At 39.4% G+C, this 27010-nt stretch overlaps 1 protein-coding gene and 1 long non-coding RNA gene across 5 annotated transcripts; one reads left to right on the forward strand and one right to left on the reverse strand.

The window, feature by feature from the left end:
* The first annotated feature begins 1074 nt into the window (after nucleotides 1-1074).
* On the forward strand, nucleotides 1075-24555 carry DNA2 (DNA replication helicase/nuclease 2). 4 transcript variants are annotated; one of them, XM_081328506.1, is made up of 21 exons: nucleotides 1075-1207; nucleotides 1707-1877; nucleotides 2953-3136; nucleotides 4132-4274; nucleotides 5403-5525; nucleotides 6412-6619; nucleotides 7312-7429; nucleotides 8908-9070; nucleotides 9252-9443; nucleotides 9609-9839; nucleotides 11470-11586; nucleotides 11682-11791; nucleotides 13931-14052; nucleotides 15650-15874; nucleotides 17111-17304; nucleotides 17388-17477; nucleotides 17560-17749; nucleotides 18695-18784; nucleotides 20628-20810; nucleotides 21980-22126; nucleotides 23632-24555. In XM_081328506.1, exons 1-21 carry the CDS (start codon nucleotides 1113-1115, stop codon nucleotides 23713-23715), a joined length of 3180 nt encoding a protein of 1059 aa, XP_081184632.1. In that variant the 5' UTR covers nucleotides 1075-1112; the 3' UTR covers nucleotides 23716-24555. The 4 variants fall into 4 exon arrangements, 3 of the variants coding, with proteins under 3 accessions (XP_081184632.1, XP_081184633.1, XP_081184634.1); XM_081328507.1 differs by having other exon boundaries at nucleotides 13931-14040; XR_014026542.1 differs by lacking the exon at nucleotides 23632-24555 and having other exon boundaries at nucleotides 20672-20810; nucleotides 21980-22128.
* On the reverse strand, nucleotides 22288-26394 carry LOC308668508. Its single transcript, XR_014026543.1, has 3 exons — nucleotides 26321-26394; nucleotides 24481-24525; nucleotides 22288-22431 (listed from the first exon to the last, which is right to left on the reverse strand). It is a non-coding gene; the product is annotated as an uncharacterized lncRNA (long non-coding RNA).
* Nucleotides 26395-27010: the final 616 nt, after the last annotated feature.

Genomic DNA, 27010 nt, shown 5'->3' on the forward strand with positions numbered 1-27010 from the left:
TAGACAGCACACTAAAAAGCAGAGACATCACCCTGTCAACAAAAGTGCGTATAGTCAAGGCTATGGTCTTCCCAGTTGCAATGTATGGCAGTGAAAGCTGGACCATAAGAAAGGCTGAGCGCCAAAGAATTGAAGCCTTTGAACTCTGGTGCTGGAGAAGACTCCTGCGAGTCCCTTGGACTGCAAGGCGATCAAACCGGTCAGTCCTAGAGGAGATCAACCCTGACTGCTCTTTAGAAGGCCAGATCCTGAAGCTAAAACTCAAATACTTTGGCCACCTAATGAGAAGGAAGGACTCACTAGAGAAGAGCCTCATGCTGGGAAAGGTTGAGGGCAAGAGAAGAAGGGGACGACAGAGAATGAGGTGGCTGGATGGAGTCACTGAAGCAGTAGGCGTGAGCTTAAATGGACTCCAGAAGATGGTAGAGGACAGGAAGGCCTGGAGGAACATTGTCCATAGGGTCGCGATGGGTCGGACACGACTTCGCAACTAACAACAGGGGTCTCCAAACTTGGCCCTTTTATGACTTGTGGACTTCAACTCCCAGAATTCCTCAACCAGGCACGCTGGCTGAGGAATTCTGGGATTTGAAGTGCTCAAGTCATAAAAGGGTCAAGTTTGAAGACTCCTGGGCTAGGGACTTTCCCAACCCACAGGGTGGCGGTTGTGGGGAAAATGGGAGGGAAAAGTATGATGCGTGCTTGCAGACCTTATTACTTATAAAGTAATAAAAGTGGGATAAAAATATAGCAAATAAAATGGCCACCAAGACTGCGGGATCCTGTGTCCTCTTTTACTATTTCCCCACCTGGCTTAATATTTCCATCTAAGAACTAAGCCTGAGCCACAGCTGGTTCGCGGTCTTCCTGAACGAACCGGCAGAAAGAAAAAGAGAAAACCAATTTCCCTCAGGTGCCAGCGGGAGGCCCTTCCGAGCAAGCGGCGGTCGCCGCCACGAGGCAGCGAGCCCGCCTGTGCAGAGGGAGCCGCAGCAGCCTGGCCTCTTCCTCTCCGAAAGGCGCGCGCAGGCGGGGAAAGGCGCTCCTCCCCGGCCGGGCCAGGCGAGCGGCGGGCTTGGCGGGCTTCCGCGGCCGGAGTCCCGGGCTTGGCCATGGCGGCAGGGGAGGAAGCTCTGGAGGGCCTGGACGGAGCCACGCTGGAGGAGCTGATGGAGCGGAGCTTCGTGGACGAGCCCGGGGCGGAAAGGTGGTAGTCTCGGCCGGGGCTGAAGCGGGGGCTTAAGAGCGCCGGGAGGGGTGTGTGTGAAGTACTGCTTCCAGTTAAAAAAAAAGGCCAGAGATGGCCGGGATATTGGTTAAAAGTGAAAAATAGTAAATGTAACGGTTCCCTCTTGGCAGGGGTAGGCAACCTCGGCTCTTTTATGACTCGTGGACTTCAACTCCCAGAATTCCTGAGCCAGCTATGCTGGCTCAGGAATTCTGGGAGTTGAAGTCCACGAGTCATAAAAGAGCCGAGGTTGCCTACCCCTGCCTCTTGGGCTTGACCTTTTGGCTGAAGATAATGGATCTCACTCGAAATCCCATCTGAGCCCTTTTGAGAGGGAGGCAAACAAGGGCAAAGAGGATAGCCACAACCACAGCACTGAAATCTTCCCCCTCTTTTAATGCCAGGTGACATCCCCACCCTGGTCCTTGAGCTGGAAAACGGTTATTGTAGGTGTAACAGATCTGCCTAATGATTTTAGGTTTCCAAAGAAAATGGTTGGCTTCCCGGATACTGTACTCCAGAGAGGTTTGAACAACAGATACTGCGTTGTACACGTCCAGTGTAATGAAGATCTTGAGAAACGTCTGACAATAGTTTCCTCTCTGCTTGACGATTCAGAGAAAGAGTTGTGCATCCTTCAGGATGACTGGTAAATCTTTGGCAAATGGAGTGGACATTTACCTGGCCGATTTCTAACTAAAACCCTATCGTGAAAATTTTAATTTTGTGATGAATTTATAAGAATAATAGGGAGAGTTTGGGGAAATATTTTATGGAAACTTTCTTATGGTTTGTTCGTACTGCATACTTACCCTTACCTCCTGTTACCTAATTATATTTTGGGGGTGTCCATGCACGTTGGACCAAAGCTAAGCACGGGCTGGATTCACACTGGGTTAGCATAAACTATGATTAACTGTTTTGCTATTCAGTATGTCTTGTGAACATAACTCGTAAGGAAATTGGAAAAGGTATGTTTAGTTTTCTTAACCACCCTTTTAGTATTTATGATAGTTAATATGGTTTTTTTCTCACTTTTTTCTTCACATATTTTTTCATTTTATATCCATGATACACTTACCTGTGCCCTGTTTTATTATTTCAATTTATGTAGTTGCCTGACTCAAATTCATAATTCTGGGTGGCGAACCACAATTAAAAACATAATAAAATATACAATTTTAAAAACAGTGCAGAGTTATAAGCAATTGAGGTAAAAAACAGAACCACCACCAACAAATTAACATAACAATTGCACAGACTGCACCACACATTTGAGTCACACATCCATCCCAGTGTTAAAAATGTGTCTTTAAGGTTTTGTGAAAGATCAGCAGGGTTGAGCATTCAGACCTCTGAGGGGATGATATTCCAAATGGCAGGTGTTAGGATAGAAAACAGGAACACTATTTGTATTATTTATGCTAATTATTCATCATTAAAATGGCTCTAACCTAAGCAGTTTTGAATGCAAGTAAATCTATGCCTTTTATCCAATGAAATATCCAGTCTTGTTAGGCTAACAGATTTGGGCTTCAAAAATCTACATAACAATCACATGGGGGGGAAAAACAAAATTATTTTTCCCTGCTAATATGGGGATCTGTATGTACACATACATAGAGCAGAGGTGGATCATGTACAGATATTATAGTTTATTTTTTTTTATTTTATCTCCCATTCCCAAACATATTTGCCCCCTTTAATGATCTATTTTTTTAAAGGATTTCTGTTCCACTCCAGCCTGGAGATATTGTTCACTTAGAAGGAGAGTGCAATTCTGGTATATGGATAATAAATGCAGTTTCAGGATACTTGATTCTGTATCCAGATGTGCTACTTTCTGGTACGACTGTATCAAAGAGCATTCAGTGCATGAGAAGAGCTGTACTGAGTGAAAAGTTCCGGGTAAGTAAAAAAACAACAACACTGGATTTCTAAATTTTTAAAACAGCTGTCACATCAAGAATTTTTATTATAAATAAAATCACAATCTACTTTAGCTCCCAAATGGTGCTGGATTATTGGGTGGATTCATTTACTGGTGTTTCAACTGGCATTTAACTGAATGGATGCGTCACATATTATTACTTCATAAGTAAACCTATAAGGATAGAGGACTTCTGAATGCTTTTGTTACTTCCATATATATTTGAGGTGATTGACCCTGATTCTTTTATAATGCAGTAATGGAGGCAGTGCTTGCCAGTGTTTTATCAGTTTCATCTGCCATGACAGCTGTGATTTTGTTGGATTAAAGCATGTGTTTTATCTTGATAACTTTGAGATATGTCTGCTCCCATATTATTTGTTTGAAATACAAGCAATATTTTTTAATATGGTTGGGCCAGCTGAAACCCTTTAGGTTGTAATAATCAGCCGTGACAGTTTTAATCTTTGCATGAAACAAAATAGACATCTTTAAAGTTTGTTTTATTTCTTCTGGACATATAACAAAAATAACACTGTTGGACTTGGAGAATATAGATAGTTTTACTGGTAAAAATGCATATTCAGACATCTGTTATTTATATTCAGAAAGATTTATAATTAGAATAATAGAAAAATTGTAGAAAGATAATACTCGACTAAGAAATAGTCTTTATAATCTTGTAATTTAAGATAGCACATTCACTTCTTAGGGTTTTTTTATATTCTTTTTGCTATATGTTGTATGTTTTTTTTATTCTTGGCTTTCTTGGCTTGCTGATATTCCAAGTGTAGCCTTACTTATTTTTACTCAGAAATAAGTTCTTACTGTGTTCAGTGACTTACTAGAAGTAAGTGTATAGGCCTATGGCCTTAGTATGAGCATAGTAAGGAAATCACAGAATTTTGCAGATTAATTGATATGAAGGACACATTTATGCAAATATTTTGAGAGTGGTTGTTTTGTTTTACAGAAATGTGAACGTACTTCACGCGCAATGCTGCTAGGCACAATTCTACATGAAATTTTCCAGAAAGCAGGAACAAATTTTACGCAGGAGAAACTGAAAGAAATTGCTTTCTCAACTGTTCATGGACCAAAGTATTTAAAAGAACTGTAAGAGTTATTAATAAATAATTTTTAAGAACTGTGTTTTCTTAGTTTTAATATTTAGTGGAGACTAGTTTGTGTAGTGTTGTGGATTGCTACTGCTATTGACCCTGTGAGAGCTGTTTCATTAGAACTCTCCAAATCAAAGATTCACTTTGTTAAAATGTTTTCGGTTACCAGGTTTACAGCATTCAGCTACCAATTCAGTTTACAACAGTGAAGCATTTTCCTTCTCGTTATCACGATTGGGAATGTATGCCAAAATACTCTCCATATTTTCACATTCCTATTCTCTCTTTTTTGATCTGGTGTACATTAAAGAACCAGAGCTGCGTGGTGGCCTAGAGATGGAGACACTCACCTCCCACTTGGAAGGTTGAGAGTTCAATCCTAGGCTGCAACAGATGTTTCTCTGTCAGGGAGCAAAGAGAAAATATCTGCTGCAGACTATGCATAGGCATCAGGAGGAACATCTGGCCAGTAAAATCTCAGCTCTACTCCAAACCTGAAGCAAGGGATTAAAGGGTTATAAAAGAAAGGAAAAAAAACATTAAGGACCCAGGTTTCCATGCAGTTCCTTCAGAAATTATTAACAACTCTACTTGGTTTCATAGATCCAGTTTGGTCTAGTGCAGGGGTAGGCAACCTTGGCTCTTTTATGACTTGTGGACTTCAGTGCCCAGAATTCCTGAACAAGCCATGCTGACTCAGGAATTCTGGGAGTTGAAGTCCACAAGTCATAAAAGAGCCAAGGTTGCCTACCCCTTGTCTAGTGGTTAAAGCACCAGCCTTTCCTCAAAGCAGGAAATCATGACTTCAGGTCTGCCTTAGCCATGAAAGCCAGGTAGATGACTTTGGGCCAGTAATTTGGGCCAGCGCAACTGAGTGTTGTGGGGAAAATAGGAGATGGAAGGTGTGTTGGATATGTTTTCTGCCTTGAATTATTTATAAAAATAATAAAGGTAGAATGGAAATAAATAAATAAAAATTGAATTAAGTTACTATTTCATTAATAAAATTATTTTATGGTCCTGGCTCCTTTTCAATTTCTTATAAACTGACTTTTCGCTAAATGAAAACAAGTCCAAGCATCTTTCCTGTCCAGTTTCTCACATCCTTCTTTTATTCCCAAAGGTATCAGTTAAATCTGGAGCAAAAGGATATAATGCATGAGATTGAGGAATACTTACCATCTTTTGTTAGATGGGCAGAACTCTATATATACAAACACAGCCAAAATCATGTGCAGTTAAAACAGTAAGTAATTGTTAATTGAATACAAGCAAACTTAATATGCTTTGGTGCAATGTTTCTCAGCCTTAATATTTACCATGTTTAAAATTAAAATGGATGCATTCATAGAATATTGTATTGAATCATGTAAAAATAATAATAAATCGATTAGATATCAATATAAATATTCCCCACATTAAAGCATTTTAATAATAATGAATAAGTATTTTAAATTTTTGCAAATATCTTTATTTGGCAAATAATTTTGATTTTCCATATTCCTGAGAGGGTTTTGGGTGAAGCTGCAACTAAGCTATCCTGCAGTTTGGTTTTTAAATCGCAAGGCATGATGTGGCCAGCATGTATTATGACTTAGTGTGTCATAAACCTATCCAAGTGTGCTTTACTCAGTAAATTATGTAAGCAAATCACTACAGTAAAATCACTACAGCACACATTTGTAGACATGTCTTCAATTCCTTGGCTTCCCCCCCCAATACAAATTGTTACATTTTTATTGTGTCATCTGAACTATCCAGTGAAGGCACATTTTCAAGCATGTATTCATAGTTTTGCTGATGTTGTCGGAGAGCTATATTTAGTAGTTAGAAACTAGAATTACGGTAGTTTGTTTGCATCTTTTCTAGAAAATACTCTATTTTTGCTTTGATCTTCGCAAAAAGCTGGTTCTATTTATGAAAGTGCTGAATATTGATACTGATGTGTTCTTTAATTCAGGAGCTAAACACAGATAAATAATAGCCTAAGTAACTTAGAAGCATTCTCTTAAGGATACTATTTCAGTCTTCTATTGAAGAGGAATGCAGGATTTTAATTGTTCTTCACTCTGTCTTTTAGGAAATGCATAGTTAACAGTTTAACTTAAAATATACAAATTGTTTTGTGACAGACCTGGAGATAAGTCCTGTTACAGTGTCAAAGTTACGGAAATCCTGGATGTTGAGGAGAATATCTGGTGCCCCAGGTTTGGCTTAAAGGGCAAGATTGATGTTACAGCTGGAGTAACCATTCACGAAAGATCTAAAACTCGGACCAGGATAATGCCGCTGGAGCTTAAAAGTGGAAAAGAGTCTAACTCTGTAGAGCATAGAAGTCAGGTACATGTTGGAATATGTATGGAATGTGAAGTTTAAATACATGAAGAATAGAAGATTATTGAAGGCATCCACACTCATAAGAGCATCCTGATAGGACATACTTGCAAAGCATTTTGTAGATAAATCTTCTGTGCTGTGTTGAAAGGCACTTTGTGTCCATGATTCCATGACATTGCCTTTGGTTTTGATAATTGAAGAGTGCCAGGAACATCTCACCTGATGTTCCCAGCAAGTTAGGAGAAGACTGTATCATATATAAGAGCCAGCTAGCAGAGTCTGTTTAACATAATGGTTAGAACAGGGGTCCCCAACCTTGGCAACTTTAAGACCTGTGAACTTCAAGTCCCAGAATTCCCCAGCCAGCCTGGCAGGGGAATTCTGGGATTTGAAGTCAAGTTGCCAAGGTTGGGGACCTCTGGGTTAGAATATCTTTGAGGGAGGAATGTTTTCATCTACGCAGAGGTAGGCGATCATTTGATGTAATTATATGTGATTGTTTCTGGGGTTAGAATTTACACAGTGCTGATCTATGCACTGATGATCTTAGGATGGTTATGTGCCAGAAAAATATTGGAATATTGAATTACTGTAGCTTTAATGCTCTTTCTCCGTAAACTGAAAAGCTGCAACTGTCTTCACTTTGTTTCTGTTTTTAATTTTCTGTTTTACTTGTTCTAAATATCTGTTTTTAGGTAATTTTGTATTCCCTACTGTGCCAAGAAAGGCGAGTTGATCCTGAGGGTGGATTTCTCTTGTATTTGAAAACAGGCAATATGATTCCTGTAGTAGGAAGTCGTATGGATAGGAGAGGTAACTTTTCTGATGGCAAAAATATCTTATGTGGGAGTATAGTTACAGTATTTTCTCCCCCCTCTTTCCCTTGTACTGTTTTCATCGTGGTCTCTGTGTGTGTTTGTGTGTTGTTAGCTGCGAAGTCGTGTCCGACCCATCACAACCCCATGGACAACGTTCCTCCAGGCCTTCCTGTCCTCTACCATCTTCTGGAGTCCCTTTAAGCTCACGCCTACTGCTTCAGTGACTCCATCCAGCCACCTCATTCTCTGTCGTCCCCTTCTTCTATTGCCCTCAATCTTTCCCAGCATTAGGCTCTTCTCCAGTGAGTCCTTCCTTCTCATTAGGTGGCCAAAGTATTTGAGCTACCACTTCAGGATCTGGCCTTCTAAAGAGCAGTCAGGGTTGATCTCCTCTAGGACTGACCGGTTTGATCGCCTTGCAGTCCAAGGGACTCGCAGGAGTGTAAAAGGAAATACATTTGGAAATACATATAATGTAGCAGAGAAGGAGGAGTAGACACTTTCTTAAGCTTAAAGGGCATGATTGGAGGAGGCTCTAAAAGCATTCCAGGACAACCTGCAGCTTTGCTTCTTTAGGAAGATCAGTTGGGTTATGTTCTCACTGTCTATCTCAGTTCTGAGTCAAAAAGATTGAATTATATTACGTGGCAACTGGAAATATCTAAAGCCGTGGCCCCATTTGGTAATGACATTTCTGAGAATCATCTTTTCCCTCCTCTACTGCTTGACGTTGTCCTCTAACGTGTTGCTCATCATGACAGTTGCAAGTCATTTTGATCAAAAAGAAACATACCGTAATTTTGTGGGTAACTTGAAGAACGTATTTATCAAATTGTTTAGCAGTGTTTGTAGGCTGCCCACATCCCAATGAACTCTGGGTGGTGAATAGAGCACTGAGAGAAACCTAATACAAATTATAAAAATTCCCGTGATCAGTTTTCCTAGTCCATTACAGCTAAAAGCACATTGAAACAAAATAGTTTTCGCCCATTTGAGGAATGCAAGAAGAGACAAGACTAAGCCTATTTTTGGGGGGAAGAATGTTCTAGAGTGTGGGAGCACCTTATGTACATGTCAAGGTGGGGGTAATCTCAATAGACTCTATGGATATTTATAGGAAGATTCAGTTATGGCAAGTTGGGCATATGTGTTACAGAGCTGTGCCTAGTAGATAATGATCAGGAGTTTGAACTGGGCCCAGAAGCCTGCTGCTCACCAGTCCAGCAACCTTTCAGCGGGTGTTATCTGCGCTCTCAAGGCTGTCCTGTTAGCCTGCAGAACTATATTTAATAAAGAGGCTGACTTGAGCTATGGCGAAACTGTATTTAATAATTTGCTCATTTTCAAGTTAATGGAGGAATGAAATTTATAGGGCCAGTCCTCAAATGTACTAAATGCCCAAGTTTTGTTGTATGTTTTTTTTCCACGCCCTTGAGAGTGTCTGAACTTGTTTCTCTTTTTTCTCCTTTGCAGAACTGATTAAACTGAGAAATCAGCTGGCATTCTATTTAATTCACAACACCTGTAAATCCACAGGAAAAAAGCAGACACAGCTTGCCCCTCTCCCTCCTTTGATTAACGATAGCCAAGCCTGTCGCTATTGCTCTCAGAAGCAGAACTGTATAGTTTATAGTAGGTAAGTTTCTTTTAAAGAGGTGATGTGAAAATGTGCCTTGGTTCAGAATGGCTGATACCATAATTTCAAGAAGTATTCTTGGTTTGATATGAGGAACAATGTAATGGAGGGTTGAACAGGAAAGCAGGAATCATACAATCTAGGTTTTTTTTAGGTGGACTCATGTTCAGTTGTGTTTCAGGGCTGTAGAACACCGGAAAGATGTCTTGATGCCTTCAGATATGGTGGCTGCTACGGAAAAGGAGATCTGTCATTTAAAGCCTTCTCACTTGGAATATTTCCATCTCTGGTATCTAATGCTAACTTTGGAGTCACAGTATAAGGATGGGAAAAAAGGGTATAAAAATATATGGATGCTGCCTGCTGCAGAAAGGTAAGACAAAGACTTGAAACGAGCATTAACAGTGAATTTTGTAAGCTCATTTATGAACTTCATTCTACACACTACAGTAAGAAAGAAGAAATTGTATAGCCTGAGTTTTTCTCTTAATAGAAGAAATCCAAACCCACTTTATTCTTTGTTCTTGATTGTTTGCAGAGAAAAACATGGGGACTGCATTGGAAATATGATCAGAATGGAAAATATAGTAGAAGTTTCGGACGGACAGTATCTACATTGGTTCCAGCGTAGAGATGATTGTGTGCCAATCACAACTTTGATGGTTGGGGACAGAGTTGTTCTAAGTGTTGAAGACAGCAGTTTGTTTGGCTTATCTACTGGCTACATTCAGGAGGTCAATAGAACCAAACTTTCCTGCTTATTGGATAGGTATTGATCGCATTGTATTGCTTGCATTTATATTTATATATTTAAACCCAAACATGGGTTTGTCAAAAACAGATCATGCCAGACAAATCTTATTGCATTCTTTGACCAAGTGACAAAACTAGTGGACCAGAGAAATGCTGTAGATATAATTTACATGGACTTCAGTAAGGCATTTGATAAAGTAGATCACAACGTACTACTTGATAAGATAGAAAAATGTGGGTTAGATAGCATCACCACCAAAAGGATTCGTAGCTGGCTGACAGGCTGTACTCAGCGTGTGGTCCTCAATGGAACTGCATCTACATGGAAGGAAGTGTGTAGTGGGGTGCCCCAGGGCTCTGTTCTGGGCCCAGTGCTCTTCAACATCTTCGTCAACGATTTAGATGAGGGGATAGATGGGGAACTCATCAAATTTGCAGACGACACCAAGCTGGCAGGAATAGCCAATACTCCAGAAGACAGGCTTAAGAAACAGGAGGATCTGGACAGACTCGAACACTGGGCACTATCTAACAAAATGAAATTCAATGGTGAAAAAAGTAAGGTTCTACATTTAGGCAGGAAAAATCAAATGCACAGGTATAGTATAGGTGGTACCTCGCTCAATAGTAGCAACTGTGAGAGAGATCTCGGAGTCCTAGTGGACAATCACTCAAATATAAGCCAGCAGTGTGCTGCAGCTGCCAAAAAAGCCAACACAGTGCTAGGCTGCATTAACAGAGGGATAGAATCAAGATCGTGTGAAGTACTAATACCACTTTACAATGCCTTGGTAAGGCCACACCTGGAATACTGCATCCAGTTTTGGTCACCATGATGTAAAAAAGATGTTGAGACTCTAGAAACTAGAGTACAGAGAAGAGCAACAAAGATGATTGGGGGACTGGAGGCTAAAACATATAGGAAACAGTTGCTGGAATTGGGTATGTGTAGTTTAACGAAGAAAAGGGTGAGGGGTGACATAGCAGTGTTCCAATATCTCAGGGGCTACCACAAAGAAGAGGGAGTCAAGCTATTCTCCAAAGCACCTGAAAGCAGGACAAGAAGCAATGGATGGAAACTAACCAAGGAGAGAAGCAACCTAGAACTAAGGAGAAACTTCCTGACAGTTAGAACAATTAACCAGTGGAACGACCTGCCTCCAGAAGTGGTGAATGCTCCAACACTGGAAGTTTTTAAGAAGAGACTGGACAGCCACTTGTCTGAAATGGTATAGGGTTTCCTGCCTGAGCAGGGGGTTGGACTAGATGACCTCCAAGGTCCCTTCCAATTTATTATTATATTCTGCTGAGAATAAGATTACACGAGCCCACTAATAAACTGATATTTCTGTTTACTGTGACATTGGCAGATCTGTATATAGTTTCTTGCATGTCTGCCTTATTGAAGCTGTTTTGTAAGTATCAAAACTGGTTGTACTTGGGATTTCAGGCAGTTTTAGCGAAATGTTTTTGTCTGGAGATGTTTGAATGTCAGGATGAGGTGTGCTCCTGATGAGAAATGGGTCTTGTATAGAAGCCGCTGTATCACAGTTGAAATGGCGAGCAGATTTAAAGTGTATCTTGTATGGGCAGGAGGTATTTGAACTTTTTGTGGAATTTTACTGGTTCTTTTTAATATGTTTCAGGAACTTATCTCATTTCCCTGGGCACACTGTATATAGATTAGATCATGTGGAAGGAGCCCTTGGCACAGAAGCCCCTTTAGCAAATCTTTCTAAATTAATGGAAAATTCTCCTGCCAGGTATTTTTCTGGTCTTTATTTCCACACAAGTAACATTACTCTTAGAAATATTTCCAGAGTTGACTATTCAGCTTCCCCCTCTTCTTCTCTTTTAGTGAAAAGCTTCGTAACTTAATAATAGACTTCTACAAGCCACAATTTGTTCAATACCTGAGTTCTGTTCTTCCTCCAGAAGCAAAGGACACGGTTGCAAACATTCTGAAAGGTACAGGGGACAACAAATTATTATTTTATCACTTTTTAAAAACTGTCCATCTCCCTCATAGAAGGGACTATTTAAAGGAGAAAATAATCCAGTTTCCAGAGCATTAAGTTAATACCTTCCATCTGCAAAACCTTGTGACACAAATATATTAGAATCTGTACACCTTCAGCAATACACTCATTCCACAAAATAATTATTTTACTCAGTAATCTTCACAATCAGGCAGGTCTTAAAGAATTACCAATGCCACAGTATTGAAAAGATATTCAGGGAATTGATGGCAAAATCTCGTCTAGACTACTGTAATGCTCTCTACATGGGGCTGCCCTTGAGGTCCACCCGGAGACTTCAACTGGTGCAGAGTGCAGCCGCGCGAGTTGTCTTGGGGGTTTCCCGATACTCCCATGTTACACCTTTGCTCCGCGAGCTGCATTGGCTACCGGTTGCTCTCCGGGTGAGGTTCAAGGTGTTAGTGATGACTTACAAAGCCCTACATGGCATGGGTCCGGATTACCTACGGCAACACCTGTGGCCGGCGTCAACTTCCCTCCGTCCAGTGCGCTCCCACAGAGAGGGCCTCTTCAGGGTGCCTCCGATCAAAGAATGCCGATTGGTGGCCCCCAGGGGGAGGGCGTTCTCTGTGGGCGCGCCAGACCTATGGAACCGCTTACCGGTCGAGCTCCGGATGGCCCCCGACCTTCGCTCCTTCCGGCGCGATCTCAAAACCTTCTTTTTTGAACAAGCTGGCCTGGTCTGACGGGATGGGGTTGGGTTTTTTATAATTAGTTTTAATTTTTAATATATATCAATTACTACGGGCATAGTTGTTTAATCACTTTTTAATTTTTGTATCCTGTTTTTTATTATGTATTGCCCTGTTCACCACCCTGAGTCCTTCGGGAGAAGGGCGGTATACAAATTAAATTAAATTAAATTAAATTTAAAATTTAAAATTCCAAGTTCATCTGTTTGTAATTGTAATTTTTACAAATACTATATGAAGGAGGATAGCTGTTTGTGCTGGATTTTTAAGTGTATTCGTATATAGAATTTTCTGGGCTGAAGAAGCATTTTGAATTTCTGCTAAAGAGCCAATTATTGCCTGATTTCTTTATGGTGGTTCACTTTTCCAACTTTTTTGCAAACGTTAGTACTTAGTATTCAGACGTAAAGTAACTATAAGTAAGCCTGCAGGTATTTCTCCAACTGGTATTCTAGTTTTTTACTAGTGGAACATGCTCTCTCTCTCTCTCTTTGTGTGTGTGTGTGTGTGTGTGTTTTGAAATGAGCATTTATTGCTAATATGATTGCCAGAAAAATAAATGGAAGCAACTTTCAATTTACAAATTTGCCTTTGCATGGAACAAGTATTACTTGTAGCACAAGGGAGTGATTACAAGACCCAGCAGTGAATTAGTTCCAGGTTCAGCTCTTAGCTAGTAGAAAAAAGACTGGGGGTTCACAATTAGACTTTTAAATGCCTTTCCCTGACTCCCCCACAAACATGCCTGTTCTCGCAGAACACTTTCGTCCACTTCTTTGGAGAATGCTGTACAGGTAGTCCTCGACTTACAACCATTTGTTTAGTGACTATGCGAAGTTTCAGCAACCTGGCCCTTGACCTTGCAACAGTCACAGCCTCCCCCATGGTCACAGGATCAGAAGCCCGTCACTTGGCAACCTGCCTGTATTTACGATGGTTGCTGTGTCCCAGGAGTCACATGATAGCCATCTGTGACCTTCCCAGCCAAGTCAAGCTGGATTCACTTAATGACTGCAATGGTTCACCTGATTGCTGCAGCGGTTATTGGCTTAACAACCATGACAAAAAAGGTTGTAAAATTGGGTGTGACTCACTTAACAACTGATATGTTTAGCAACAGAAATCCCAGTCCTCATTATGAGGGGACGGCCTGTACTGTATTCATTGCAACTGACTAAACAGAGAGAGGATTAGATGGAAGTACATTTTCTCTTTTACGGGGAACGAAGACTAAATAGACTAAATGTTAAAGATAATATTCTAACATGGGTGTTCAAATACTTTCTCTCTTAACGTTGTTTGCAGAAAAGAAATAGAGTACGGTTTTAGTTACCATGCAGGATTAATGGCTTTTCTCTTTGTCTGCTAAATCCTAGGTTTGAATAAACCCCAAAAACAAGCAATGAAACAAGTTCTTCTTTCAAAGGATTACACCCTTATTGTTGGTATGCCTGGAACGGGAAAGACTACGACAATTTGTGCTTTGGTGAGGTCTTACGTAAGCCTCTGACTTTGAAAAAGGTTTAGCAACTGCCCCTTTGCTTGAAGGTTTGATCTAATGCAGGGGTGTCAAACTCAATTTCATTGAGGGCCGCATCAGCATTGCGGTTGCCCTCAGGGGGCCGGGTGGGTATGGCCAGGGTGGGCATGGCCTACTGGGTGGGTGTGGCTAGAGTGCGTATAGCCTACTGGGTGGGCGTGGCCAGGTCTACATCATTCGCATCAAGGGTGCCTATGGGGGCCTGGGCTCGAGTGGGACAGATCTGAGGGTCTCTGGCAGGAGGAGGGTCTCTGGGCCAGGGCCAAGGCAGTGGGGGCTGTTCCCTCACTGTTTCCAGGATGGCTTCATGGGCCACATGAAACCACTTTGCGGGCCGGATCCGGCCCCTGGGCCTTGTGTTTGACATGTCTGATCTAATGCTATGGCGAATTTGATAATTTTGTATTGTAATGTCCAAAATGTAAAGATTGTTTGACAAAACAAACCAGGAAGTGACTACAAACAAACCACATTAAGTGACTTAATGTGGACATTATTTATGATATCTCTATTGAAGCAGTGAATTCTTGACATTGTCATTGAAAAGCTCAGATCTCTGTACCTCTAGCGTGTATAAATTCAAGCAGGAGACCCTATACCATTTCAGACAAATTGTTGCTCAGTCTCTTTTTGAAAGCCTCCAGTGATGAAGCACCCACAACTTCTGAAGGCAACCTATCGGTTTATTTCTCTCACCATTAGGAAATTTCTCCTTGGTTCTAGATTGCTTCTCTCCTTGGTTAGTTTCTATCCATTGTTTTGGAAAATAGTTTGACCCCTTCATCTTTGTAGGAGCCCCTCAGTTATTGGAATACTCCAATCTTAGGTTATCAGGTGGCCTTTAATTTCTGTTTTTATATATATATATATTTGGCCTGCAGAGCCATCTCTGACTATAGTTGCTGAAAACTAATGACAGTGTTTTGTCACTTTAAGATGGAAAGGAATAAATATGACCTGAAATAGGTTTGATATACAGGTAGTCCTCATTTAGCAACCGCAATTGGGACTGGCAACTCAGCTCATAAAGTTACTTTTTCATCATTACTGTTCACAGTTGTTAATGTTAAATGGGGCAGTTGCTAAACAAGGGCTACCTGTATTTAAATCAAATTCTCCTACTCGCCATCTGCTTTGCATTGTAACCTGCCCACTACACTCACTGCTTTTGACTATCAAAAAGTCGCTCAACTCTGAACTTACACAGTGCATAGACCCTTACACGCCAGAGACATGAGAATAGCGTTCCCTCATGCTTCCACACAGATTTTCTACAGCGTGGAGGAAATCTGTACTTTGGGGTTGATTTATATACAATTTGAATATGTGCCTGGCAGTTAGTGAGAAATATCCAGGGTTGAATAAGGGTGAGATTTAGCCTGTACAGTTCTGTAAACTTTCTTGAAACATTTTATGAACGTAAGAGTTGATGCCTTCTGATCTGCTCTCATATTATTTGGGGTGGGGTGGGGTGGGATAGGAATCAGTGCAGGGGAAACTAAATAAAATATAGCTTAAACTTGCTTTTTTCTTGGTTGTCTTTCTGATGTTTTAGGTTCGGATTCTTTATGCTTGTGGCTTCAGTGTCCTCTTAACTAGTTTTACCCATACAGCAGTTGACAATATCCTTCTTAAGTTAGCCAAGTTCAAGGTGGGGTTTTTGAGGCTAGGAAGAGCTCAGAAGGTTCATCCAGACATAAAGAGGTTTACAGAAGAAGAGATCTGCAGATCAAAGTGTATTAAAACTGTGGCTCAGTTGGAGGAACTATACCAAAATCAGGTAAGGAAAATGCCTTTCAGGAATCGAGTGTTGCTAAAAAGAGTATCTACTGGGGAGTAGGTTGGTGATATTTATTTATTGTTTTAATTTCATAATATTTATGTCCTAATTAAGAGCGCATACTAGTCTTAATCAGATTAATAAGAAAGGTGCATTCATATTTTTCAAGAAAGGTAATGCATCTTTATTTTTTTCCACAATTATATAGAGATTCATGATTGTACAAAAGGGTTTTTAGCCATAACTCCATTCTGAATGGTTTTACTGTTTAAAAATGGAATAGATCTAAGTATCCATGGTCAAGAGTTTGATGAATTTGCAGTTTGGGGACTGTTTTTTGTTACTTTACACATGTGCAAAAGAAGATGAATTTGCCCACTCATAAACTATATTCCTTCAAATTCTCAAGATATGCAGTGTTGTAATCCACAGTTGCTGTGCTGGAAAGGAGTTCCTGCACATAAAAAAAGCCACTTTGGAGCTCTGTAATTGGGAATCTTTGCCACTAGACCAGAGGTAGGCAACCTTGGCTCTTTTATGACTCGTGGACTTCAACTCCCAGAATTCCTGAGCCAGCATGGCTCAGCTTGGAAACTTCCTTTCCCCTCAGCATGGCTGACTCAGGAATTCTGGGAGTTGAAGTCCACAAGTCATAAAAGAGCCAAGGTTGCCTACCCCTGCACTAGACAATGCAGATTTTAACTTGGAATCTGTTTGCTTAGAGAAGATCTGTTTGTGAGATAATAAATGTGTGTTCCTAAGGATCTAAGAAAATTAGAGTTGTCCAAAGAATGCAGAGGTTGGCCAACTTGTGACAGAAAGGAATTCTGAGATGTTATTACGAATAAACGTACAAACATCTTAACCATTTAAATTTCTGAAAGATCCAGGACTGATGGAATGATTGCAGAGAAAGATTTCCTTTCCTCTTCACCCTTGATCAGCTTTACTTCCCTGCCACCAATTTATTTAAAAGTTAGGAGCGAAAATAGATAGATACATAGACAGTTGCAATAATAAATTAAACTCAGTTCCATCCCAAATTCTGACAGCAGAGAGACATTAAGTTAAGAAATGCGTTTAACAACTTGTAAAGGGTACACAAACTTGTAGTGTTTGAACTTGAACGCATTTCTCATTTAAGGTTGAAATGTCTTTTTTTTAAAAAAAGAAAAGAAAAGAAAAGAGGTGCTATTAATAGCGGTGCTGTCATGATACTTTCTCATCTTTTTCCAGCCAGTCATTGCAACAACATGCATGGGCATAAATCATCCAATCTTCACTCGTAAATGTTTTGACTTCTGCATAGTGGATGAAGCATCTCAGATAAGCCAGCCCATCTGCCTTGGTCCTCTTTTCTATTCACTTCGGTTTGTGCTGGTGGGAGACCACCAGCAGTTGCCTCCACTTGTGCAAAATCCAGAAGCAAGGTAAGCAGGATGGCATGCTACAGGAATTTATACTGACTGTTATCGGTACTATGTGCAAATCACTGACTGAACTTTTATTGCAGAGAACTTGGCATGAGTGAAAGTTTATTCAAAAGGCTGGAACAAAATAAGAACGCTGTTGTGCATCTAACTGTCCAGTACCGAATGAACAGGTGTGTAAGCATGCAACTGTTGTTTCATCGCACCAGAAGACTGCTAAAATCTAACTTTTTATTTTATTTTAAATCCCTTTAGTAAAATTATGTCACTGAGCAACAAGCTGGTGTATGATGGTCAACTGGAATGTGGCTCTGAAAAGGTGTCCAGAGCTGTCATTGATTTGCCTAATTTAAAAAAACTAAAATTGGAAGAGTCTTCTGCAGAAATGTGGCTAAAAGAAACACTTGATCCAAATAATCCTGTTTGTTTCCTTAACACAGAGAAGGTAACTTTTTATTAGGCCTCTCTTCTCATCCCCAAGGCAATTTGATGATGGGTTTTGTTCTGTTTATCAGGAAATTGAAGGTGCAGAATTAATATGAGGAAGTCTCTGATAGCTGGCTTCATCTTCCATCAGGAGAATAGTGGCTTTGTGTCTTTGAGCAAGACAAAGTGTCCTCTGTTTCATCCAGTGCAAATCTCTCTTATCCCAACAGTTTTGCTTTTGCTCTGTTCCTTCTATCCTGTATCCTGTCTTTTTTCCTTTTCCATTTCCCTTGATGTAGTAATTAAATATTATTTATTCTATTTTTCTTCCTTGAAAATGGTTCAATTAAAAGCAAATTGCTTTGGAACAAAGTGTAAAATTTGTCCCCTGTAGCATAATTATATAATTTACCTGCAGCAGTTTTTGATATAGCTCAATTTAGTCTTCCTAAAGTTTTTGAAATGGTAAAGAGCAGGGGTGTCAAACTCAATTTCATTGAGGGCCGCATCAGCATTGCGGTTGCCCTCAGGGGGCTGGGTGGATGTGGCCTGGGTGGGTGTGGCTTACTGGGTGGGCATGGCTAAAGTGTGTATGGCCTACTGGGTGGGTGTGGCCAGCTCTACATCGTTCACATCAAGGGTGCCTATGGGGGCCTGGGCAGGAGTGGGACAGATCTGAGGGTCTTTGGCAGGAGGAGGGTCTCTGGGCCAGGGCCAAGGCAGTGGGGGCCTCACTGTTTTCAGGATGGCTTTGCGGGCCGCATGAAACCACTTTGCGGGCCGGATCCGGCCCCCGGGCCTTGTGTTTGACATGTCTGGTATAGAGTCTCCAGCTTGAGCAGGAGGTTGGATTAGAAGACCTCCAAGGTCCCTTCCAGATCTGATTTGATTGATTAAAACTAAGAAACAGCTTGAGATTTGCACTGCTGTGGATTCATGTGTATGATGTTGGTCTTTAATTCAGGTCGAAGCCCCAGAACAGACAGAAAAAGGTGGTATAAGTAACATGACTGAAGCCAGACTGGTGATCTTACTCACGTCCATGTTTTTAAAGGTATTTCTTTTATATATCTATATATATAAAATCACAAATCCTTAATATTTTATCAGCAGCATATTGTCTGGGTTTAAATATTTAGCTAAAGGTATTTCTCTTGTATTTAACACTATGGAGATTTTGTTTATTCATTTATGTTGAGATACCTGTTAAATAAAGATATACTAGTAGTCTTCACTTACTAGTTCAGTCCTTCAGATAGCCTGGCCTTGATATGTTTGGGGTGTGTGATGAGATTGGTGATTTATGTCCACAGGTTGGTTTTGTACCTTGGAATTCATACCACTTGAAGACCAAACTTCTAATTTCCTCTAATCACAAGTGGTTGAAAATTCATTTTATTTGTAGGAAAAAGTGGCAATTTGTTCTTGTTTTCTTGGGTGAGGTAGAATGCAGTTTCCCTTCTTTTCCTGTGGAGAAGCAGACCTGTTTTTCCTCTTTCTTCCTATTGAAAATAGTAAGTTTGTAAGGCCACAGGACAGATATAGATAAAGTGTCAATGCTGCAAACATTGACATGTTTTTGCACTGACAATATAAGAGGCAGCCTTTTGCTTTAACTGTTTGGCTTTGAATCACTAAAGCGCGGGAGGAATTCAACCCTGATGTTTTGAGAAGATAAGAGCTCGCTTCAGAAGAGAAGTGAAACTTTGTGTGTTAAACTAATTGGTGAATGTGATTCATGACGTGTAATTAAGAGAGGGAGATTCTGTAGGATATGATGGGTTAAGGGGAGGAGAATTCAGATTCTGGCATCCATCCATGAGTGCCGATGCTCCATTCTCATTATTATAGACTTTTTTCGAATAAACAATCATGTAGTGTTCTTTGATCTGTCTCATTAATCGGAACCATGACATAAAGTATCTGAAAGCCTCCTTCTTTTAGGTGGGAAAAGGGGCTTATCTCTGGTTTACTGCATAAGAGATCAATCTTGACTTGTATCCAGAATTAAAGCAGAAATCATTGTATGGTGTAACTAGTAACTGGGAGTGTAATGTTTGCAAAGTGCAATCCTTCCACTGCACTTTGCTCTTAACAGAAAGGACTGTGCTGACTTCAAAAATGATTTGAAAGAACAAGTTCTGATTCTGCAAAACACAATAAGACAAGCTGCTGCTGTTGCTGCTGCTTCAAGAGTTGCATTTACTTTAATGACTGGATTCTTCAAAGCAGCAGAATCTTGTTTTTAATTCCAACTTGTGCGGGTCAGTTTGCTTTAATGAATGGCAGGTAGCTGCTGTGTTTTTACCTGAAATATAAAACACGCATTCCACATGATATTCAAAGCACTTATATCTGTTCCTATATAACCCAGAAAAAAAATACATATCTTGGGATAGTTTTCAACAAAAATACATTTCTGTGATGAATAAGCTAAAATGTGTTATGGGATAAAAATATGCCAATAATTAATATTATTAGGATGAGTGAGCATAGTTTTTGCAGCCAGAAGACACATTTGATTTCCTTAATTTATTTCAGTTACAAGGAGTAAGGGAGCAATGTCAGAGAAGTGCTTCTTGTGGACCTCAGATTACTCACCCCAGGCTTAAGAGATGATAAAAGCAGGTGGTGGACTAAAGATACCTAAGAATAAAGTTGCATTAAAATCAAAAGTAATTAGTAGCTGACATCAGATTAAGAGGGGATTAGAAGAGGTGAAGGAGAAGTTCATTTAGCCTATTATATCATCAGTGGGTAGTACAAATTGGATAGGATTCTTTTGAAATATTTCTAAACGTTATTTTCCTAAATCTCCTAAAAGGATAATGGTTGGAATGCATTCTGTCACAGCCAAGTGGGATTCCATAGTTTAACAGTGAGATAATTTTTTTTAGGCTGGTTGTAAGCCTTCAGATATTGGAGTCATATCTCCTTATAGACATCAACTGAAGATCATTACAGACTTGATGGCAGGCTCGGACATCAGTGATGTAGAAGTAAATACTGTGGACAGATACCAGGGAAGAGACAAGAGTATAATTATAGTATCCTTTGTAAGAAACAATGTGGATGGAAATGTGAGTAAACACTATAGAATCATACATCTATTCATAGTTCAGGGATTTTAGATTTGGTATCCAACATTTAACATGTACAGTGCAGTGCATTACAAGGTTCATGTGCTAGCAGGATAAAGGGCAAAGCTGTACTAGCAATTACTATAGATTTTTTTTCTTTCTACAAAATATCTAATATGGATCTTAATACGAGTGACTGGTTTTCATTTTGGATATTTTCTTGTAGGTTTCCTCTCCTTGTTTGAAGAGTCCATATAAATAGCGTATATATAAATACACTATGGATAAGACAGTGTGCAAGTAGGTGTAAGCCTAGTAGTCCTGTTTTTGTATTAAAACACTTTTGTATTAACACTGTATATCAGAGATGCTTTCTTTTAATTGTAAGCATGCCACTTTCATCTGCAGTGGTGCTCGAACTTAGAAATAAAAGAGATACGAATGATGGATATCAAACTAATAAGAATAGGCACAATAGGATAGATCAGAAAATAAAATACACAGTTAAGGAATTAAAAAAACAAGCAAACTGAAAAGAAAAAAATAGGAGTTACGTACTCTATGCACACGTGTCTATGATAAAATGATGAATGAATGAATACAATCATTTAAAACATCCATTCTTGGTATTTTTACCCAAAATAACATTTATACAAATAACAATAATTAATAGAAAAAGCATTAATATATTAAAGAAATAGTCACCAGATTTGAATATATTTATTTTGAATTGAAATGATTTTCAAAATATTTTCTATCAATTTTTCAACAACTGTCCATATTTTTAAACAAGAGAGATCCAACTAAAATTGTTTTAGTTGTTTGATTTTTCCTGATTTCTTTACAACTTTTCACCAACAAAGCTTATCATCTTTAGCAACAGAAGTTGCAATATGTAAAAAAAATGTTTTGCTCAGGTCTGTAACGATTACAGTTTGCAATGTTGTGTTAAAAGAGTGAAGTGCCATTTGTGCTTAAGACAAGAGTTCTAAATTATATGAAAAAAATCATATTGATTTTAAATGAAGCAGAGGGTCACCATTCTTCTGGAGTTAGTTAATGGTTATCATTGATGAGATCTATTTAACCAATGCAAAGAATGATTACTATTTGAAAGTAATGGAGAACTTGTGAGCATTCTTTGTGCTTCCCTTTTTTAAAAATAATAGGTTGGAGAACTTCTGAAGGACTGGAGACGTCTTAATGTTGCCATTACAAGAGCCAAACATAAGTTGGTTATGCTGGGCTGTGTACCATCCCTGTGTCTCTATCCTCCTCTAAAGAAATTACTTCATCATCTGAAGAATGAAGCTATGATATCCTTTCTTTTTCATTTACATATACCAGAGGTCTTTAAACTTGGGACTTTTATGATTTGTGCACTTCAACTCCCAGAATTCCTCAGCCAGCAAGATGGAGGAAGCTATATTAAAGGAATACTAAACCAAGAATTATATTTGGTCCTATGGCTTCTACTTCTCGCTTATATTAATAAAGCCACAACTCCAATTTGCACTGTTGTTACCAAGTCCACAAGTCATAAAAGGGCCACGTTTGAAGATCCCTGACATATACAGTGTTATCTTTTTGGCCAGGCTGCTGACATGAAGACTTTTCAGGCCTAAATGAAGATGAAAAAAAAAGTAAAGTATTAATCAAGTGTTAAATCTAATCTGAAAGGACAAGGTTGCTTCTTTTATCACTTTTCATTTTAAAAAAAGTGTAACCAGATTTTGGAATCTTTTCTCAGAACGTTTGAAGTGAATTGTGTTCTGATTAGGCAAAATTAAAAATATTTTAAGTATTTAGCTAAAAGGAACAATGGGACAGCTTTCGGAAAGCATGGGAATTTTATCCCTTGATCTCTTTTTTTTTGTCTCAGAGCCTCAAAAGTAGATAAAGTGATTGTCTGTTTCGAATATTGTCTGCTATCTCCCTACATAAACATTAGCTAAAAGGATAATGGTTTTTAAAAATAACCTCTCTGGACTGATGGTGCTTTGGGAGGTGAGAGAAAGGCTAGCTATTAAGTCTAGCACAGGGGTGTCAAACTGCCGGCCTGCAGGCCGGATGCGTCATGGCGAAACCGCACCCACCCCATTGCCGGCAATGGAAAAAACGTTGCGATATGTCGTGATACGTCATGTGACGTTACGAGTTTGACACACCCCTGGTCTAGCAGGAATAATTTGATCTTGAGAAAAACCAAATGCTCTACCAAATCAGTGTCCAAATGTATGCAGTAAGGTGCTATGCATCACCTGCCCTAGATGACGGGGCAAAAACTACTTGCTGCTTCTTATACCATTTCTTTGCTTACATGGTTTGAAGGAAGCATTAACCTGGTTAAGGAAACCCCATGTTGGAAGTGAAACATCACTCATGCTTAAGGCAAGACTTTGATAAGGAAGGATTGTATTTGCATTGAAATCCATCTTTCCATCTATGGAGACAGTTTTAGCATTGTTGCTCATTCTCCTGGAGGCTTAAGTTCACCGTTAAATCAGAGACTTGTAACTTCCTGCTTCCCTATTGACTTTGCTTGTTAAAAGCCAGTTGTGAAGGTTGCAAATAATGATTATGGGTTGCTGTGACTGTCATAAATGCACACCAGTTGTCCCAAATTGCAATTATGTGACTGCAGGGACACCATAACTATGAATGGTCACTGAAGGAGTGGTCAGTAAGCGTGGATAGCCTGTATACTCTAATGATTCAAAATAGGGTGTAAGTCAGATACCTATACAGGTTAAGCATTAAATCCTGACACAATTTTCATTGTACGTGAACTAAAAAACAGGTTTTCCTTAATGTTTCTTACATTTTCAGTATTCCTGTAGGAGCATATGAACATGTAAACTCTTGTGACAAACAAACATTGAGAAGAAAATCTTCACTAATATGAAGCTGATACAATGAATTCTGCCAGAAGGATTATTCCAGCTTGTTCTACACATTAATGATGCCTTAAATAGATATTTGGGCATTTTAAAAATAGAGCTTAAAGGATTATCATGGTGTGTCTACTTGTATTTTTCCCATTTTGAAAAATAGTAACTATCTAATTGAGTATTTTGTATTCTGTTGATCAAGTTGATTTTGTGCTCATAGGTATGAGTGGCTTTAGCTTTGTATACAGAAATCTTAAAGCATGCAGATTACTAATTGGTGCTCTGTTTTCACTTTTCACTTTAGTTAAGCATAAATTGACACAAAACCACTACTGTTAAAATTGGTTTTTAAATATTGTAGTATGTTCTCCTCTGTGCCATAACTATTCAAGAAACTTTGTTTCAAAGCCTGACCCCCCACTTAACTATGTTTTTTTTTCTTATGTTAAACATTTATTCTAATAGGAATATTTATTTGGAACATCAATAATACAATTTTAGTAAGGATGTTTGAAATGCTCTTTTCTAATGCTAACATAATTTTTTTGTGAAATAGAACTGTGCAACTCAAGCTCATTGCCTGTTCTAATTCCATTTGTTGAAGCAGTGTACGAATTCAATTTTATGAGTGTGGAAATGCATCCTGTAAGCACACTAAAGGAATAAGCTACCTCTTGGATGATATTTTTTAACTTTCCTTTGGATTTGATTGTTGTATCAAGCTCCAAACTGCACTAAAATCAAATTCTTTTATACATATATTTTTGTAATATTTTTACCTCAGGTACAGAACATTGTTAAATTCTCATCTGTTTTTGTAATACCTGTAATAAAATTAAGGTGATATAGACATATACATTTGCATTATTGGTATCTTATATTATAAATCTCATCTGCCATTAAACTGTAGCAGCCTTCCAAACTTGTTTAAAAACAGCCACTCCTAATGAATGAAAACATAACAGTCTTTTTGTAGCTAGATGCATTCTTTTTGCCTCTCCTCTAAAATTGTTGAACAAATGACTGAAGCAGATAAATGTGAGTTGTTGGGCTGACAAGTGGGTGATTTCTAAATCCTTTTTTTATAAATATATCTGGATCGCATTCTCCATTTGATGTCCTTCCAGAGACAGCATCCCAGTTGTGGGGGAGGCTGAATACCAAAAGTGACAGGACCGTATTTTCCTAGATCTGGGGGACTCTGCAGACAGCGATTCTTGTCTTGGTCACCTCATGGCTTGATTACTGCATTGTGCTCTATGTGGAGCTTCTCTTGAAGACTACCCAGAAGGTTCATCTGGTAGAATTCAGCAGCATGAACAACAATGGGCATGAACTGCACTGGTTGCTAGTTTGCTTCCAGGTACGATTCAAGGTGCTGGTCACTGCCTATAAAGCCCTTCTGTAGGGCCTGTTTATTTAAGGGACCGCCTGTCTCCCATAGTATCTGTCCAACTGGTTTGATCTGGCAGGGTTGGCCAACTATGAGTTTCATCAATCTATCAGGAGCCTGGAAGGATATCTTCACTTTAGCAATACCTGCCCTCTAGAGCAGGGGTCTTCAAACTTGGCCCTTTTATAACTTGTGGACTAGAATTCCTCAGCCAGCGTGCCTGGCTGAGGAATTCTGGAAGGTGAAGTCCACAAGTCATAAAAGGGCCAAGTTTGAAGATCCCTGATCTAGATATTAAAGAGAGAAATGGGATAATGTGATTGCCCTTTCTGGCCTTCCCAGCTAGCCTTTAACACAAAGTCAATGGGGGAACCTAGATTTGCTTAACAATTGTATCATTCACTTAGCTGCAGTAATTTAACAACTGTGGCCAAAAAAAAGTCAGAGTCAGGCATGACTCATTTAACAACTGCCTTGCTTAGCAATAGAAATTCTGGTCCCAACTGTGTTCATAAATCAAGGACTACCTGTGTACAGCACAGTTAAGTTAGAAGTGTGAAATTGCCTTGGGACATTTGCTTGAAACTGAGAATAATAATCAGTCCATCACAATGGCGATAAAGGTTGTAACTTGGTGCTTCTATCCTCTAAAGCAGGGCTCTTCAAACTTGACCCTTTTATGACTTGTGGACTTCAACTCCCAGAATTCCTCAGTCATAAAAGGGCCAAGTTTGAAGAGGCCTGCTCAAGAGTGAGGCCCTGTGAGATTCAAATGCCCCCCACCCTACTGAGATTTTCAGGGTTTTTATGAGATGATCTTCCTTTTTTTCGTTCCCATCGTAGTTTCCCGTCCCATGGCAGATGGTTTCTCTGCCATTTTTTTCTCTTGTTTTGTTGTTTGTTTTTAAATGTCAATCTAAGATGTCTCCCTCACCCCAGTACACTAAAACTGAAGGTTTTTTTTTATTACAGTAGGAGAGAAACAAGAACCAGCACAGGTTACTGGTTGTTCTTTGTAGGCAGGGATTGTACTTCTGACATGCAGGGCTTTTTTTGTCATAGAACGCTCAGAATGGAGTTCTGGCACCTTTTTTGGATGGAACCTTGTAGGGTAGGCAAGTGTATGACATATGTGAGTTCCGGCACCTTTTTCTTTTACAAAAAAACTGCTGACATGTATTTGGAGGCACTGAAGAAAAGCACCAATAAAAGATGAATGTACTTACGTGTACCTTTTCTGTCCACTTGCTCTTTTCTTGAAGAACAAGGACTGTTGCACTTCACAAAACCAAACAAATTCTTCACCCCAGAATAGTTTTCAAACACCTTATTTTTGCTGAGCATTTCTGTTATTGCTTTTTGTGGGAATCCTGTTGAGTAGACTTGAGAATCCACTAAAGAAATGAACACTGAGGAGAATTGGAATAAAGTTCTTTAGAGGACAGAAAAGCATGCAAGGGCTAAAGCAGTGTTTCTGAAACTTGGCAACTTTTAAGATGTGTGGACTTCAACTCCCAGAATTCCCCAGCAAACATGGGCAACATCTTAAAAGTTGCCAAGTTTGAGAAACACTGGCCTTTTAGAAATTCCCTGCCCTTGCCGTACGCCAAGTTCCTCTTCTCATCCTTAACTACCTTATTTGATAAACTATTCTGGTGTTTAAATTATTATATTAGCTTCAGCTGCACTCCAGTGTTGCTTATCAGATTTCTTAGTACATGCCTGTAGGATTCTGCTATTATGCACTTCCTTTATGCAATATTTTTTTGAGTCAGTGGGATCGTGGGATCATAATCATGCAATAGAAACCTGCAGTGAGAACCCGAGAAAGAAATACTTAGAAACTGCATGGAGAGAGCTTGGGCTGTAGGTAAAGCAATCATATTTTCTTGGAAAAAAATAAAAGACAAACCTGA

Source organism: Vipera berus (assembly GCF_964194415.1).
Source record: "Vipera berus genome assembly, chromosome: 5".
NCBI classification, from domain to species: Eukaryota; Metazoa; Chordata; class Lepidosauria; order Squamata; family Viperidae; genus Vipera; species Vipera berus.